The 18,307-nt window shown below is 39.9% G+C and overlaps 1 protein-coding gene and 1 long non-coding RNA gene across 4 annotated transcripts in view; one reads left to right on the top strand and one right to left on the bottom strand.

The window, feature by feature from the left end:
• SPESP1 (sperm equatorial segment protein 1) overlaps positions 1-18,307 on the bottom strand; it is a 166,183-nt gene that overhangs the window by 34,810 nt on the left and 113,066 nt on the right. Inside the window, exon 1 of one of the 3 annotated variants that reach the window (XM_082447978.1) lies at positions 2,546-2,765. The exons of the other annotated variants lie outside the window; for them this stretch is intronic. Coding sequence (XP_082304104.1) covers positions 2,546-2,615 — 70 coding nt within the window. The 5' untranslated portion in view covers positions 2,616-2,765. Of the gene's footprint in view, positions 1-2,545; positions 2,766-18,307 lie in introns of those variants that run through there. 3 annotated transcript variants of the gene reach the window in all.
• Positions 1-18,307, top strand: part of LOC309654358 — a 69,404-nt gene that overhangs the window by 19,538 nt on the left and 31,559 nt on the right. The gene's annotated exons all lie outside the window — the stretch shown is intronic.

Genomic DNA, 18,307 nt, shown 5'->3' with positions numbered 1-18,307 from the left:
AAGAAAAAAAGCAAGTTGTACAATGCAATGCATTAAAGAGGCATGATTTTTAAAGCTGAAAAAATAAAACTAAGGAAAAATCAAATATAAGGAAATTAATTAAATGTATATAAATTTAAGTACATAGTAAAAAGATGTTTATCCTGCATCATCAGGATCTATGTGTATGTAGACGAGTGTAGACTGCTGTACACCCAACTCTCAAAGAGTATAAGGTATACTCAAAAGGTATGAGTAGTTACAAGAAGTACTTGTGGGCTTCCCTGGTGGCGCAGTGGTTGAGAATCTGCCTGCCAATGCAGGGGACACGGGTCCAAGCCCTGGTCTGGGAAGATCCCACATGCCGCGGAGCAGCTAAGCCCGTGTGCCACAACTACTGAGCCTGCGCGTCTGGAGCCTGTGCTCCGCAACAAGAGAGGCTGCGATAGTGAGAGGCCCGCGCACCGCGATGAAGAGTGGCCCCCGCTCTCCGCAACTAGAGAAAGCCCTCGCACACAAACGAAGACCCAACACAGCCAAAAAAAAAAAAGTACTTGTAACTAAAAAGGTATGAGTAATTACAAGAAGTACTGATGTTTTCAACAACTGTAATTACTTAATACATACCTGTGATGTTTGTATAAGATAACCTCAAAACTGTCTTGTATTCTAAAAAAAAAAATTGTTAAAGATGCACTTTTCATTATGAAAACCTATATGCCTTTACTTTGGCATGAGAGCATTTCTTTTATATGACTCTTGCCAACACTGCTGGAATACTGGACATACAAAATAAAGAATACATAACTGACTTAAATCAAACACAATGATAAGCCTAGTTTCACAGAGAAAGTAGACATGTTAGCATGGCCCTACATACCCCTTAAGCCCTTCCATGGAAAAGACGTAAAGTACATTTTTCTAAGGTATCTTCTATGATCTGGGACCTGTATATATTTTCCTTATGTCTTGTATCATCTATATCTTCAACACAAAATCATTCCTTTTTCTGAGAAGTATCTTTTCATTTCCTACAAGCCTTAAGAAAGTTTAGGTTAAGAGGGTACAAAGAAAAAGCACAGGCCATGAAATTATGGAGTTAGGCCGGAGATTGTGCTGAGCTGAGAATCCAGGAATTGCTAACCAGCAGTCTCAGAGAGTACTGTGTGACAGTATTAATGTCACTTCAACTAAAGTCTGCATATATGTTAGTCAGTTGTGACCTACTGCTCTACAACTACCAAAAGGCAATAGCTGGTGTTAGTAATAATGACCACTAGACAGCAAGAAAAGACAATTATCCTCTTCAGTATGTTCTGTTCCTTTACCACAAAAAAGAAAAATTTTATGAAGACTTTTGTTTAAATCAACTATCATAAGGGCTAGTATTGAAAGGGTTAACTTTAGTTATCTAGGGCACTTTATTCAGAACTTTATCCACTACTATTTATGACTTAGGTTGTGCTGTGTTTTCATTTTTGAAATCTAATTTTTAACTAAGACTTTCTAACAAGTCTGAAATACAGCTCTGCATAGCTAGCGTGTACCTTAGTACTTTTTTCACACCTACCAGTTAAATTTTATTTAGTTAGATAGTTAAATGAAACCCCAACATTACTAGATGCTACAATAAACTACCGTTAGACTAGATGAACAGGCCTCATGGTCCCATCTGGAATATCAGCTATCAGACACAAACACCTCGAGGTGTCCGTGTGATGTTAATAGTCTCAGCACCCCTGAATATGACCTTATTAGTTTTCAGCCATCGGGGAGGGGCAAGTGGGAAGCTGTAATTCTGCTCAGCTAGGGTTTTGAATCCTGTGCACCCGACGATGCTCTGTGGAAGTGCATAGGAGGTCAGCCAGCGTCCCAGACAGCTGCCCGCAATCCACACGCTCCCCCCGTTTAACCACAGGCTCAAGCTCTTTCTGTAAAGGGCCAGAGAGCAAATAGTTCAGGCTTTGCAGCCCATCCTGTCTCCGTGGCAACTACTGGACTCTGCTGTTAAAAGGCGGGAAAGCAGCCTGGACAATACACAAAAGAATGAGCTGGCTGTGTTCCAGGAAAACTTAATGAATTGGAATTTCGTACTTTTGCGCAAGTCACGAAAGATCACATTTCACATTCACGGCTAAAAATGTGAAAACCATGCCCAGCCAGCCAGCCAGCCGAACCAAAGCCGGCCGCCCGGACCCTCTGGCCGCAGGTGGCCCACCCCGTTTTATCACAGCTGCAGCGACTCTCCGGTAAACGGGGCCAGGGGAGCAAGGACCGTCTCCGCCGGGGTGAAGAGTTCACCCCCGCAGCCCCAGGGACCCAGCCCGGCGCAGCCCGGTCACGTTTGGGATCCACTGCCTGGATCACTGCCTGGTCGCGCGCAGGTGGGGTCGGAGTAGGACAGGGACACACCTCAGTACCAGAGGTAGGGCCCCTGGACAGTGGGGCTGGGGAGGCACGCAGGACCAAGAAAAAGAAGAGCCGGGTCTCGGACGGGCCCTGAAACCCGGGAAGTTCCCCCAGCAGTGTCCCCTGGGGTGGCTGCTACCTCGGGCCGGTCACTCACTCCGATACGACGGCACGGACGAAGGCCATAGCAACAGCGCAACTAGAAGGACTGCGAACTTCATGGGCATCGTCCGCAGCACTCCGCCATGCGTCGGGAACGTCCTGGGACCGCCAGGCCGGTTACCTCAGGCCGAAAGCGGAGGGCGTCGGCGGCCGACGCTCCTACCTCAGGGCCGCGGGCGCCAGGCAACGGTTGCCTACAGCGCGCAAGCGCAGAAACGGTGGATGAGGGGCGCGCGAACGGCCGTGGCCCCGCCCGCTCTTAGCGCCGCGCAGAGGGGGCGGGGTCGCGGCGCCTCGCCCCGCCCCCGTGCACATGATTGCTGAGGCTTCGCGGGCCTCCGAAAGTCTTGACACCCCGGGGAATACTGGGGCTTTAAGGGTGGGTGTGTGGTGGTGTCGGCCCATGCGGGAAACTGGACTTGTAGCTGTGCCTAAAACAAGGCCTCTGCGAAGAAGGAAGTGTCTGATGGACGAGATCGATAAATAACCTGGCCATTACAACAGCGTGGAAGAGCCGTAATGGGGAAACCCTAGGCACTGTGCAGAACAGAGGAGGGGCCCCCTATTCCAAAGGGCAGGGATCGGGGAGGTTGCCTAGATGTAGGAAAGCTTGGAGCTCCCCAAGAACTGAAAATAGTTCAGTCTAATTGCAAGGGCGGGGGAGGGGCAGTTGTTGGAGGTGAGGGAGGAGAGCTAGGTAGAAGCATTAAAGCCGCCTTAAGGGGCTTTTTTTCAAAAGATTGCATTACATTTTTTGGAAAAGACAAAACTATAGCTGTAGAGAATAGATCAGTGGTCTTCAGGGGTTAGGGATGGGGAAGGGCTTGACTATAAAGGGATAACATGAGGGGTTTGGGGGGGAGGGTGATGGATTGTTGTGGTGGCCTCAGAATCTATACGTGTGTTAAAAGTCACAGAACTGTAGAATCAATTTTACTGTATGGTAATTTTGTAAATTTACAGACACCCATACCTCTGCCTCAGGAAGCAAGGGGCTTGGAGTTTATTCTGAGGCAGTGGGGAAAGACTGCAAGGTTATGAGCTGGGAAAGGTGTAATTCGATTTGCACTTCAGAAAGCTTACTATCCTTGCAGTGTCAAGAGTGGGTTGGAGGGGGAATTCCCTGGTGGTCCCATAGTTAGGACTCAGGGCTTTCACTGCTGTTGCCTGGGTTCGATCCCTGGTCAGGGAACTAAGATCCTGCAAGCCATGAAGCATGGCGAAAAACAAAAACAAAAACAAAAGTGGGTTGGAGGGAAGCAAAACTAGAGGCAGGTAACCAAGTTAGGAGCCTGATCCAGTAATCCAGGCACCATTCATTGATACAGACCTGAACTCATAGTGACAGAGGACATGGGACATGTGGACTGATTTGAGAGACGTTTAGAGCTAGAATCAACAAGACTGGGAAATTAATTGAAAGTGAGGAATGAGAGACATGAATGCTCATGTCTCTAGCTTGGTCACCTCACATGTGGTGTGAAATGAGGGATAAAGGGGTGGCAGGGGTGGAGGAAGAAGGTAAGTTTAGTTTCAACATTGTTCTACTGAGATGGGCTTGGGACTTCCTACTGGAGTGGCCTGTCCAGTGAGCAGATGGACATAGGGCTCTGGAGGGAGCTGAGAATGGAGCTGGAGGTTTAGGAGGCATCAACATTTAGAAGTAGGCATGTATGAGATTGCCTGAGGAGATGTAAGCAGGTAGGTTAGGGGGTCCCAGGAGAAGGAGAACCAGGAATGGCTTCGACATAAGAGAAGCCATTTTGGCCTAAACCACTTTGTGATCTAAGCCTGGCCACAGTGCTTGCCCTTAAACAGGTCTCAGTAATAATGATCTTAAGAAAAGTAAGGGAATGCAGGAACAAAGGAAAAGCAGTCAAGAAATAAATAAATTTTATTCAGGAATAAAACAGAGTCCTAGTTCCTCCTCAAGGGATGTACATGACAATGTGATATAGTCTTTGAGTTCTGCAGGAACTAAGGCCCCTATCCAGGTGGAGGACAGAATGATGATGTTGACCCTCCTAATTTCACTCAACTAAAGCTTGGACTCTGTCGACCTTTGCCCCAATTCTATACTGAATTTTCCTCTGTTCAAGCCCCTTCATGAATATGCATATACCCTTAGCTTAAAACTTCCCCAGTTTTGGTGTTTGGGGGAGACACCTCTTACCGGGGAGAGATCTCCGGTGTTCCCCTTACTTGCTGCAAGTAATAATAAATCCTTCCTTCTCCTGATCTTTGGCTTGGTTGTGTCTTTTGGCTCAACACCCACCATGAGGTGAACCCAGTTTTCAGGTATCAGAGAGTTTTTAGAGTGAGAAGGTGATTAGGCCTAAGACAGATCCCTGGGAAATATGGGCAGGCTAGAAAGAGGAGGACAGACCTGCAAAGGAGACTGAATATGGGGAGAAGAAACCTAGGAGAGCATAGAAGCTTCTCAAATGCTTTTGGGAAGTCAAACAAGAGAAGGACTTAGATTTAGCAACAAGACCTTTGGCAGAAGCAAATTCAGTGGAGTGGTTTGGGCAGAAGCCAGACCACAGTGAGTTGAGGAATGAGTAAGAGGTGAGGATGCAGTGACAGCTAATACAGACAGCTTTTTCAAGATTGGGGCAGGAGTCTTTATGTGCTCTACCAGTGCTTAATGCAAGTACGACAGCCTTCTAGACTCAAACAGTTACAACTATTTAGAAAGCAATTTGGAATATGCAACAAAAGCCTTAACATAATATAAATACTATTATGTAAATTGTATAATACAGATTTGGGGTGGGGTGGGGGAGTATGTCCTAAGATAACCATAATGGATCATTTATAATATAATTTAAAAAAATAAGAGAATGGTAAATTATATTTGTTGGTTAGAATACTGGGCAACCATTAAAATGATGCTTGTAAAGTATACCTAATTTGGGAAAATGTTCAAGTTGTAGTAGATCATATTTGAGGTATTAACTCAGGTCTCACCCTCCCTGGGCTTCCTTGTCCTGTTACCTTTCATTTCACCATTGAGATATTAGTGCACTTGCCTCAGGGAAGACCAGCTAGAATCTCAGAGACTTAAAAGAGGGGCTGATTTTTTTTTTCAATTCACGGTGGGGTTGAGAGTCAAAGCACTTCTGTAGGAGCTGCTGCTTGGGTAAAAAGTTTTGTTAATTTGTTTTGTTGGTGTTTTAGTGGACGTGCTTGGCTTTGGATATCAAAGGTCAAGGAAACTGGACAGCGGGAGAGCAAAAACCATAGGTTGGATGTGGATTCAGGAGATGGAAGGTCTGCTTCCCCCATGCAGGGTAAAATTTCTGGGAGCAGAAAAGTGAGTTTGTAGTTTGCAGACAGAAGCCTGGACAGGTTTGGGGGTTGCAAAGATTGTTTGTGTCTCCCTTTCCAGGATAGAGTTCAAGGGAATTGGGTGAGGAGCTTTAAGTGAGAGTTTCAAATAAGATATCTGTTTGAGATAAATGGATGAAAAAGATGTGGTATATTATATATAAATACAATGGAATACTACTCAGCCATAAAAAATAATGAAATAATGCCATTTGCAGCAACATGGATGGGCCTAGAGATTATCATACTAAATGAAGTAAATCAGGCAGAGAAAGACAAATATCATATGATATCACTTGTATGTGGAATCTAAAATATGATCCAAATGAACTTATTTACAAAACAGAAATGGACTCACAGACATAGAAAACAAACTTATGGTTACCAAGGGGGAAAGTTCGAGGGGAGGGATAAATTAGGAGTTTCGGATTAGCAGATACAAACTACTATATATAAAGTAGATAAATGACAAGGTCCTACTGTATAGCACAGGGAGCTATGTTCAATATCTTATAATAAATTATAATGAAAAAAGAATATGAAAAAGTGTATATATATATATATATATATAACTGAATCACTGTGCTGTACACCAGAAACTAAGACAACACTGTAAATCAATTATACTTCAATAATAAATAAATAAATAAGAAAAAAAAGATGTCTGTTAGGTCCAGAGTTGGGATTGTTTTCGCTGCTTGTTTATATAAATCAGATAAGACCTTAGTGGCTCTCACGTTATGGACCATCAAAATGGACATGGTGAAATAGCTGAGGTATAGCCTTACTGTGGAATTCTAGTTAAGAAGAATGAGTTTTAACTCTATGTACTAACAGAAAAATCTCCAAAATATGGTATTGAGTTTTAAAGAAAGAATGCAGAAAAACACATATATCCATTATGTGAAATCACGGCAGAGTTATATATTTACATACATACACTAGAAATCATTCTGGAAGAAAACACACCAAGCTGAGAGCATTGCTTGCTTTTAGGAAAGGAAATGAGATTGGGCAGAGAACAGGAGATTTTTTTTTTTTAATTTCTTAATTTTATTTATTTATTTATTTATTTATTTATTTATTTATTTATTTATTTTTGGCTGTGTTGGGTCTTCGTTGCTGTGCGAGGGCTTTCTCTAGTTGCGGCAAGTGGGGGCCTCTCACTATCACGGACTCTCTTGTTGCGGAGCACAGGCTCCAGACGCGCAGGCTCAGTAATTGTGGCTCACGGGGCCTAGTTGCTCCGCGACATGTGGGATCTTGCCGGACCAGGGCTCGAACCCGTGTCCCCTGCATTGGCAGGCAGATTCTCAACCACTGTGCCACCAGGGAAGCCCCAGAACAGGAGATTTTAAAGGAAGAATTTTACTCTAAATATTTTTCTTATCCCTTGCATTTTTCGAAACACGCATTGCTCATGTAATAGAAAATAAAAACAATAAATTTTTACAAAATCTGGAAGCTTGGAGAAGGGGGGCATTGGTATAAATATGTATCTTATGCTTCATGCTTTCTCCTGCTGACTTCATTGAAATATTTTTAAAGTGGCTAATTCACTACCAAAAAAAAAAAGTATTTAGCCTGCATTTCTGCTTCACCTCCGGATGATTTAGTATTACATGACTTTTTTTTCAGGGATTTTTTTTTTTTAAGATTGATTGATTGATTGATTGATTGATTGCTATATTGGGTCTTCGTTTCTGTGGTAGGGCTTTCTCTAGTTGCGGCAAGCGGGAGCCACTCTTCATCGCGGTGCGCGGGCCTCTGACTATCGTGGCCTCTCTTGTTGCGGAGCACAGGCTCCAGACGCGCAGGCTCAGTAGTTGTGGCTCATGGGCCTAGTTGCTCCGCGGCATGTGGGATCTTCCCAGACCAGGGCGCGAACCCGTGTCCCCTGCATTAGCAGGCAGATTCTCAACTGCTGCACCACCAGGGAAGGGAAGGGAAGGGAAGGGAAGCCCTCAGGGATGTATTTTTATCTCCCCTTTATAGTGGTTCTCGTGCTCCTCTATTTCACATAGCACCTTTTGGTGCTCAGTGAAGACTGACTAAACAAATAACAGCTCATGCTCTTCCAACTTAAAGATACGGTGTCCTTTCCCCCATGCCCAACCTCCCAGACATATCAAAATCCTGTTGTGTTCCAAGGCTCGAATATCACACTTGCTAGGAATCCACCCCTCCCTAACCCTCTAAATAGAATGTACTGTATCTTCCCTATACCATATTTCCATAATGCTATGTTATAGGCATTATTTTATTGAATTACTGTATTTCATGTTCTTACAAGTCAATCTTCTCTAGACCAAGGTCCTTGAGTGCAGGAAACCAAATCTAAGTCGTTCCTTTATTGTACTCTTCCCACCGAGCCAAAGTCTTGCATTCACCAGGTGCTCAATAAATGAATGTTTGAGTTCAATTGAAATTATAAGGTTGGGAATTTTATAAAGGCTTTTACAGAATCTTAAAAGGAGATAAGAATAGTAACCAGCCACAGAGGCAACTGCCAGCACAATTTTCAATCTCAAGAAGGAACCCCTCAGCTCTAAGCATCTGTGATGCCATCATTTAAGCCCAGGTGAAACTAACGGCACATGCTCTTTTCTCTACATACCTCTGCAAGTAGTTCTGGGCAATGATTTCCTAATGGTGGAATTGCTATGTCAAACGGAATGCACCAGTTTCCATACCTATCAATACTATAGTGACTTACTAATACTGGGTGTCATAATCTTTGAGGCTAAGCCATGTTAAATATGGTATCCGGTTGTTTTAATCTGTTTCACTTATTTTTTTCAGTGAAGCAAAGGGATTTGCCTACTCTCTCTTCCTGTCCCCACCTCAAACTTTCCCTGTATACTTTCTAGTGTGTATCCAAAGCTCACGTTTACCTACTCTCTATTCTTTCTCTTGTTAACCCAGTGGATTTCAACTAATAGGCTATGAGATATGTCTGTGCCCCTGGGGGAAGAAGCATATTTGGGAAATCCTGCCTGCATTATCATAGGTTACTTCTCCAGTCCTTGCCACTGCTCCTACTATTCTCCTGGGACCAACGCACAGGGCAGCTCTGACCATGGCCCTTGCCTTCTTAATGCCGAGGCGGTTTTCAGATCTCAGATCTCAAATGCCACTTCCTAACAGCACTTGGCACAGTGCCTGGCAAAATAGTTGAAATTCTATATTTATTAAATGAATGAGTAAACGAATGAATCTACCCATCTCCCTCCCTATCCATTCATCCACTCTGCCCTTCTGAAAATCACCCTAATATCAGCACTAGAGCACCAGCATTGTCAGAGAAGGGCTTCAGCCTCCTGGGGGCAGCAGAGCCCCACCAATGGCTGGGATGGTACTTGGAATTACTTCCAAATATTCCTCCAGCTGTGAGCCTAGGAACAGGATTCTGATTTTGTTGCGCTGGAGCATGTTTTGCTACTGTGTGTTTTGTTTTACTCTAATGCTTTGCTTTGTAAATGTACCAGATAGCATGTAAAAATACTTTAAATGATTAAATAATAATAGCCTTTATCTTCCAAGTGAGATTTTCTTCATTGCAGGCTCTCAAGAGGAATGATGAATATCCAGTCTTTCTCTGACTGTTAAAACTACTTCATCTTACAAATTGATTTCAGTCCAGACAAACCTGGACTGAAATCACTTTGTAAAATGAGACCTGGGAAAATACAGATGAGGCAGGCTGACCCTTTCAACAGGTTCTGCCCTATTTGAAGTAGGCAAAATGTGTTTTTTATTCACAGTTACAGGACTCTGAATTGGCTCCATGGGATGTCTTTGTTTTGTTTTAATAAATACATGGCAAAGAAATCCTGGACTGGAGATGGGGCTAGCTGGGAAGGGTTGACAAGAATGTGAGTCTCAGAGTGTTTTTACTTTTGTCCAGGAAAACCCTCCCCCTTTCCTTTTGGCTCTGCTGAAGTCAGTGTGCAGCCCCGTGAAAGTCTGAGGATATAGCTGGTGTCTTACAGAGAAGTCAGAACAATGATTTATTGCTCCATGGATCCATCCATCTAGAAGGGTCCTAGAATTCTAAAGGAGTGCTCAGGGAATTCCCTGGCAGTCCAGTGGTTAGGACTCTGTGCTTCCACTGCAGGGGCACCGGTTTGATCCCTGGTCAGGGAACTAAGATCCCACATGCCACATGGTGTAGCCAAAAAAAATTAAAAAATAAAAATAAAGTGTTTCAATAAAAGGGAGTAGTTAAGATAACTATACAATTTTTTTAAAAAGGACTGCTCGATATACATTTAATTTGAATTCACTTAACTTTTGTTTTTTATTTAAATTATTTTTGGCTGTGTTGGGTCTTCGTTTCTGTGCGATGGCTTTCTCTAGTTGCGGCAAGCGGGGGCCACTCTTCATCGCGGTGCGCGGGCCTCTCACTATCATGGCCTCTCCTGTTGCGGAGCACAGGCTCCAGACGCGCAGGCTCAGTAATTGTGGCTCACGGGCCCAGTTGCTCCGCGGCATGTGGGATCTTCCCAGACCAGCGCTCGAACCCGTGTCCCCTGCATTGGCAGGCAGATTCTCAACCACTGCACCACCAGGGAAGCCCCGAATTCACTTAACTTTTGAAAAACGGAATACATTCCCACAAAAAAGGAAGATTCACAAGGACAGGACCATGTCTTTTTGTACCTATGTCCCAGGGACTTTTCACAGTACCTGGAAGAATGTGTAAGTATTTGTTGAATAACATGTGAAACTTTCTGGCAGATGGTACCAAATCAAGTAGAAGGTGACCTTTGGTAAGAAGGACCTTGATCTCTATGGATCTCATTTTCCTTATCCCTCAAATAATAACCTTTTATATTTGAATACTGGCTTTAGTCTAAACCTTATAGACTCTGTATTTCCTTTTATACCCACAAGCCTACTGGGAGGGTGAGCTACACAGGTATTAGCATCCCAGTTCTGTGGATGAGAAAAATGAGGCTCAGGCTAAAAGATCTGGCCAGGTCACCCAGTCATATCCTGATGCAATAAGACTACAAAACCCAGGTCTTTTGACTCTAAGTACAGCAAACTTTTCACTGACTATTAGACCTCTTGGAAGCTTTTTTTCTAGCTCCAGCAGTGGGTCTCAGTCCTTACTGTACTTTATAATTAGTGCAGAGCTTTAAAAAAATATTAACCAGTAATCAAGACTATGTGGTATTGGCAGAGGGATAGACACATAGATCACTGGAACAGAACAGAAAATCCAGAAATAGACCCAGACATATCTGCCCAACTGATTTCTTCCAAAATGCAAACACAAAACAATGGAGAAAGGATAACCTTTTCGAGCAATGGTGCTGGATCAATTGGACGTTCACACTATTAAAAATGAAACTCGACCCAAACATCACACCTTATACAAAAATTAACTTCAAATGAATCACAGATGTAAGTATAAAACTTTAAGAAAAAAAAAAAAACAGGAGAAAATCTTCAGGATCTAGGACTAAGTGAAAAATTCTTAGACTTGACACTAAAAACGTGATCTCTATAAGAAAAAAATTTGATAAGTTAGACCTCATCAAAATTAATAACATTTGCTCCAAGAAATGATGAAAAGACAAGCTACCAACTTAGAGAAAATATCTTCAAGCCACAAATCTGACAAATAACTAGTATCTAGAATATATAAAGAGTTCTCAAAACTCAAGAGTAAAAGAAAAAAATTCAATTAGAAAATGAGCAAAAGACACAAACAGACACGTCACTGAAGAGGATATAGAGGTGGCAAATAATACACATGAAAAGATGTTCACCATTATTGGTCATTAGAGAACTGCAAATTAAAATCACTACAAGATACACACATATCAGAATAGCTAAAATAAAAAGAGTGACAACATCAAATGTTGCTGAGGATTCAGAGAAACAGGATCACTCATAAACTGCTGGTGGGATGTAAAATGATGTAGCCTTTCTAGAAGACAGTTTGTCATTTTCTTATAAAACTAAACATGAAGGGACTTCCCTGGTGGTCCAGTAGTTAAGACTCTGCACTTCCAGTGCAGGGGGTGCAGGTTCAATCCCTGGTCAGGGAAATAAGATCTCACATGCTGTGCGGTGCGGCCAAAAATAATAATAATAATAATAAACATGAAACAACTATATGACTCAGGAATTGCAATTTTGGGCACTTATCCAAGAGACTTGAAAATGTGCAAAAACTGAACATGAATATTCATAACAACTTTGTTCATAATAACTCAAAAAATTAGAAACAACTGTCATTCAATGGATAAATGGTTAAACAAACTGTGGTACATCGATGCCACAGAATACTACTCGGCAATAAAAAGGAAAGAGTTACCGATTTGACAACTGGGATGAATCTCCAAGGAATTATGCTGAGTGAGAAAAGCCAATCCCCACTTGGCCATGGTGTATAGTCCTTATCAAATATGCTGTTGAATTCAGTTTGCTACTATTTTGTTGAGAGTTTTTATATCTATATTTATATACTGGTCTGTAGTTTTCTTTCCTGTGATGTCGTTGTCTGGATTTGGCATCAAGGTAATACTGGCTCTGTAGAATGAGTGAGGAAGTGTTCCCTCCTCTTTTATTTCTTGGAAGAGTTTGAGAATTGGTATTAATTCTTCTTTAGAGTTTCATAGTATTCACTATTGAAACCATCTTGTTCGGGACTTTTCTTTATTGGGAATTTTTTTTAAATTACTCATGCAATTCTTATACTTGTTGATGGTCTGCTGAGATTTTCTATTTCCTCTTAAGCCAGTTTTGGTCATTTGTATGTTTCTAGGAGTTTTCCATTTCATCTAGGTTATCCCATTTGTTGGCATGCAGTTGTTCACAGTATTCTCTTACAATCTTTTTTATTCACATAAGGTCAGTCTTTATGTCCCCACTTCCATTTCTGATTTTAGTTGTTTAAGTCTTCTCTCTTTTTTTTCTTAGTAATTCTAGCTAAAAGTTTGTAAATTTTGATCTTTTCTAAGAACCAACTTTTGATTTCATTGATAATCTCTATGAAAAGAATAGATAATTCTATTTTCTATTTTGCTTGTCTCCTTTCTAATCTTTATTACTTACTTTATTCTGCTTGCTGTAGGTTTAACTTTCTATATTTTTTTTTCCAGTTCCTTAGTTGTAAATTTAGGTTGTTGATTTGAGATCTTTGTTCTTTTTAATGTAGGCATTTACATCGATAGATTTTTCCTCCTAGCACTGCTTTCATTGCATCCCGTAAGTTTTGATATGTTGTGTTTTCATTTTCATTCATCTCTAAATGTTTTGCAATTTCACTTGTGATTTCTTCTTTGACCCATTGATTGTTTAAGAGTATGTTGTTTAATTTACACATATTTTAAAACTTTTCAGCTTTCCTTGTGTTATTCAAATTCCATTATGTTTGGAGAAGATGCTTTGTAGGATTTCAATCTTTTTAAATGTATTGAGGTTTTTCTGTGGCCTAATGTATGGCCTAACCTGAAGACTGTTCCATGTGCACTTGAGTGGGATGTGTATCTGCTGCTATTGGGTAGAATGTCCAATATATGTCTGTTAAATCTAGTCGGTGTATAGTGTTGTCCTATTATTATATTATCAGTCTATTTTCCTATGATCTTTTTAGATATTCTATTCATTACTGAATGTGGGATATTGAAGTCTCCAACTACTATTGTAGAACTGTCTATTTCTCTATTCTGTCACTGTTCATATATTTTGGGGCTCTGTCATATGTTTATAACTGTTATAACTTCTTTTATGAATCAACCCTTTTACTAATATATACTGTTCTTCTTTGTCTCCTATAATAGTGTTTGACTTAAAGTCTATTTTCTCTGATTTCAGTATGGTCACTCCAGTTCTCTTTTGGTTAGTATTTGCCTGGAATATATTTTTCCATCCTTTCACTTTCAACCCATGCATGTCCTCAGATCTAATGTGCCTCTGTTGTAGACAACATATAGCTGGATCATTCTTTTAAAAACATCTGCTCTGCCAATCTCTGCTTTTTGTTAGAGTCGTTTCATCCATTTACATTTAAGGTAACTACTGATAGGAAGGACTTATTTCTGCCCTTTGCTACTTATTTTCTGTATGTCTTATACCTTTTTGTTCCTCATTTTCTCCATTACTGCCTTCTTTTGTGCTTATTTAACTTTTTTTGTGTGCCATTTTGATTGCCTTCTCATTTCCTTTTGTGTATAATTTTTAGATATTTTTCTTAGTAGTTACCATGGGGATTACAATTAACATTCTAAATTTATAGCAATCTAGTTTGAATTTATTCCAACTTAATTTCAATAGCATACAAAACTCTGCTCCTAGACAGTTCCATTTCCCCCTTTAGGTTGTTCTTTTCACAAAATATATCTTTATATGTTCGCACCCACTGAGACAAATTTATAATTGTTTTATGTATTTGTCCTTTAATCATGTAGGATGTATCAATAAAAAGTGGAGTTAGAAGCCAAAATACAATAATACCAGCTTTTATATTTACCTATGTAGTCACTTTTATAGGAGATCTATATTTTTTTCATATGGCTTTAGGATACTGTTAGTGCCCTTTTATTTCAACCTAAAGAACACCTTTAGTGTTTCTTGTACGGCAGTTCTATTATCAATAAATTCTCTTAGCTTGTATCATCTAGGGATGTCCTAATTTTTCCTTCACTCCTACACAATTCTCAGCTGCTAGGTTTCTTCTTTCAGAACGTTCAAAAATGTCATCCCACTCCCTTCTGGCCTCCATGTGTCTGGTGAGAAATCTGCTGTTGATCTTATTGAGGATACTTTTACATACAGACTCACTTAACTCTTGCTGCTTTCTTTTTGTCCTTGGCTGTTGGCCTTTTACTTATGTGTCTCAGTGTGGATTTCTTTGTGTTTATCCTTCTTGGAATTTGTTGAGTTTCTTGAATGTATAGATTCATGTGTTATATAAAATTTGGGGAGTTTTGGATCATTATTTCTTCAGATATTCTCTGTGTACCTTTCTCTCTCTTCTCTCCTTCTGGGATCCTCATTATACATATGTTGGTATGACAGATGGTGTCCTACAGGTCTCTTAGGCTCTGTTAAATTTTATTCATTCTTTTTTCTTTCTGTCCCTAAAACTGGGTATTTTCAATTGGTCTGTTCTCAAGGTCACCAATTTTTTTCTTCTTCTTGCTCAAATCTGCTCTTGAAAGCGTCTAGCGAGTTTTCATTTCAATTATGGTAATTTTCAGCGCCAGAAATTCTTTTTGGCTCTTTTTTATCATTTATATTTCTGTGTTACTATTTCATAATTTTTCATATTGTTCTCCAGATCTCCTTTGTCTATTTGTTCATGGTTTCCTTTAGCTGATTGAGAATATTAAAGACAATTGATTTAAAGTCTTTTTCTTTTTCTCTTTTTTAAAATTTTTATTAGAATATAGTTGCTTTGCAATGTTGTGTTAGTTTCTACCGTACAGCAAAGTGAATCAGCTATATGTATACATATGTCCCCTCTTTTTTGGATTTCCTTCCCATTTAGGTCACCACAGAGCACTGAGTAGAGTTCCTTGTGCTATACAGTAGGTTCTCATTAGTTATCTATTTTATACATAGTATCAATAGTGTATATATGTCAATCCCAATCTCCCAATTCATCCCACACCCCCTTTCCCCCTTGGTATCCAAACGTTTGTTCTCTACGTCTGTGTCTCTATTTCTTCGTTGTAAATAAGATTGTCTATACCAATTTTTTCAGATTCCACATATATGCGTTAATATACGATATTTATTTTTCTCTTTCTGACTTACTTCACTCTGTATGATAGTCTCTAGGTCCATTCACTTCTCTACAAATGACCCAATTTCGTTCCTTTTATGGCTGAGTAATATTCCATTGTATATATGTACCACATCTTCTTTACCCATTCCTCTGTTGATGGACATTTAGGTTGTTTCCATGTCCTGGCTATTGTAACTAGTGCTGCAATGGACATAGGGGTGCATGTGTCTTTTTGAATTATGGTTTTCTCTGGTTATATGCCCAATAGTTGGATTGCTGGGTCACATGGTAGTTCTATTTTTAGTTTTTTAAGGACCCTCCATACTGTTCTCCATAGTGGCTGTATCAATTTACATTCTCACCAATAGTGCAAGAGGGTTCCCTTTTCTCCACACCCTCTCCAGCATTTATTGTTTGTAGATTTTCTGATGATGCCCATTCTAACCAGTGTGAGGTGATACCTCATTGTAGTTTTGATTTGCATTTCTCTAATGATTAATGATGTTGAGCATCTTTTCATGTGTTTGTTGGCCATCTGTATGTCTTCATTGGAGAAATGTCTATTTAGGTCTTCCACCCATTTCTTGATTGGGTTGTTTGTTTTTGAGATATTGAGCTGTATGAGCTGCTTGTATATTTTGGAGATTAATCCTTTCTCAGTTCCTTTATTTGCAAATATTTTCTCCCATTCTGAAGGTTGTCTTTTTGTCTTGTTTATGGTTTCCTTTGCTGTGCAAAAGCTTTTAAGTTTCACTAGGTCCAATTTATTTATTTTTGTTTTTATTTCCATTACTCTAGGAGGTGGGTCAAAAAAGATCTTGCTGTGATTTATGTCAAAGAGTGTTCTGCCTATGTTTTCCTCTAAGAGTTTTATAGTGCCTGGCCTTACATTTAGATCTTTAATCCATTTTGAGTTTATTTTTGTGTATGGTGTTAAGGAGTGTTCTAATTTCATTCTTTTACATGTAGCTATCCAGTTTTCCCAGCACCACTTTTTGAAGAGGCTGTCTTTGCTCCATTGTATATTCTGGCCTTCTTTGTCATAGATTAGGTGACCATAGGTGCGTCAGTTTATCTCTGGGCTTTCTATCCTGTTTTAATGATCTATATTTCTGTTTTTGTGCCAGTGTCATACTGTCTTGATTACTGTAGCTTTGTAGTATAGTTTGAAGTCAGGGAGCCTGATTCCTCCAGCTCCATTTTTTTGTTTTTGTTTTTTCTCAAGATTGCTTTTGTCATTTGAGGTCTTTTGTGTCTCCATACAAATTTTAAGATTTTTTGTTCTAGTTCTGTAAAAAATGCTATTGGTAATTTGATAGGGATTTTGTTGAATCTGTAGATTGCTTTGGTTAGTATAGTCATTTTCACAATATTGATTCTTCCAATCCAAGAACATTGTATACCTCTCCATCTGTTTGTGTTGTCTTTGATTTTTTCATCAGTATCTTACAGTTTTCTGCTTACAGGTCTTTTGCCTACTTAGGTAGGTTTCTTCCTAAGTATTTTATTCTTTTTGTTGCAGTGGTGCATGGGATTGTTTCCTTAATTTCTCTTTTGTTGTTAGTGTATAGAAATGCAAGAGATTTCTGCGTATTAATTTTGTATCCAACAACTTTACCAAATTCATTGATTAGCTGTAGTAGTTTTCTGGTGGCATCTTTAGGATTTTCTATGCATAGTATCATGTCATCTGCAAACAGTGACAGTTTTACTTCTTCTTTTCCAATTTGTATTCCTTTTATTTCTTTTTCTTCTCTGATTGTCATGGCTACGACTTCCAAAACTATGTTGAATGAGTGGCGAGAGTGGGCACCCTTGTCTTGTTCCTGATTTTAGAGGAAATGCTTTCAGTTTTTCACCATTGAGAATAATGTTTGATGTAGGTTTGTCATATATGGCCTTTATTATGTTGAGGTAGGTTCCCTCTATGCCCACTTTCTGGAGAGTTTTTATCATAAATGGGTGTTGAATTTTGTCAAAAGATTTTTCTGCATCTATTGAGATAATCATATGGTTTTTCTTCTTCAATTTGTTAATGTGGTGTATCACATTGATTGATATGTGTATATTGAAGAATTCTTGCATCCCTGGGATAAATCCCAGTTGATCATGGTGTATGGGAATGTCTGCATTTCCTGGACTTGACTACTTCCTCTCCCATGTTAGGGAAGTTTTCGACTATAATCTCTTCAAGTATTTTCTCAGACCCTTTCTCTTTCTCTTCTTCTGGGACCTCTGTAATTCGAATGTTGGTGTGTTTAATGTTGTCCCAGAGGTCTCTGAGGCTGTCCTCAATTTTTTTCATTCTTTTTTCTTTATTCTGCTCCACAGCAGTTATTTCCACCATTCTATCTTCCAGCTCACCTATCCGTTCTTCTGCCTCAGTTATTCTGCTATTGATTCCTTCTAGTGTATTTTTAATTTTAGTTATTGTGTTGTTCATCACTGTTTGTTCTTTAGTTCTTCTAGGTCCTTGTTAAATGTTTCTTGTATTTTCTTCATTCTATTTCTGAGATTTTGGATCATCTTTACTATCATTACTCTGAATTCTTCTTTGATTTGGTCTTGTGGGTTTTTACCTTGCTCCTTTGTCTGCAACATATTTCTCTGTCTTCTCATTTTGTCTAACTCTCTGTATTTGAGGTCTTTCTGCAGGCTGCAGGGTCATAGTTCCTCTTG

This window comes from Balaenoptera physalus (genome assembly GCF_965194825.1).
Source record: "Balaenoptera physalus genome assembly, chromosome: 2".
NCBI lineage: Eukaryota > Metazoa > Chordata > Mammalia > Artiodactyla > Balaenopteridae > Balaenoptera > Balaenoptera physalus.
The sequence above is the reverse complement of the archived record's forward strand: the minus strand, read 5'-3'. Positions and strand labels throughout refer to the sequence as shown.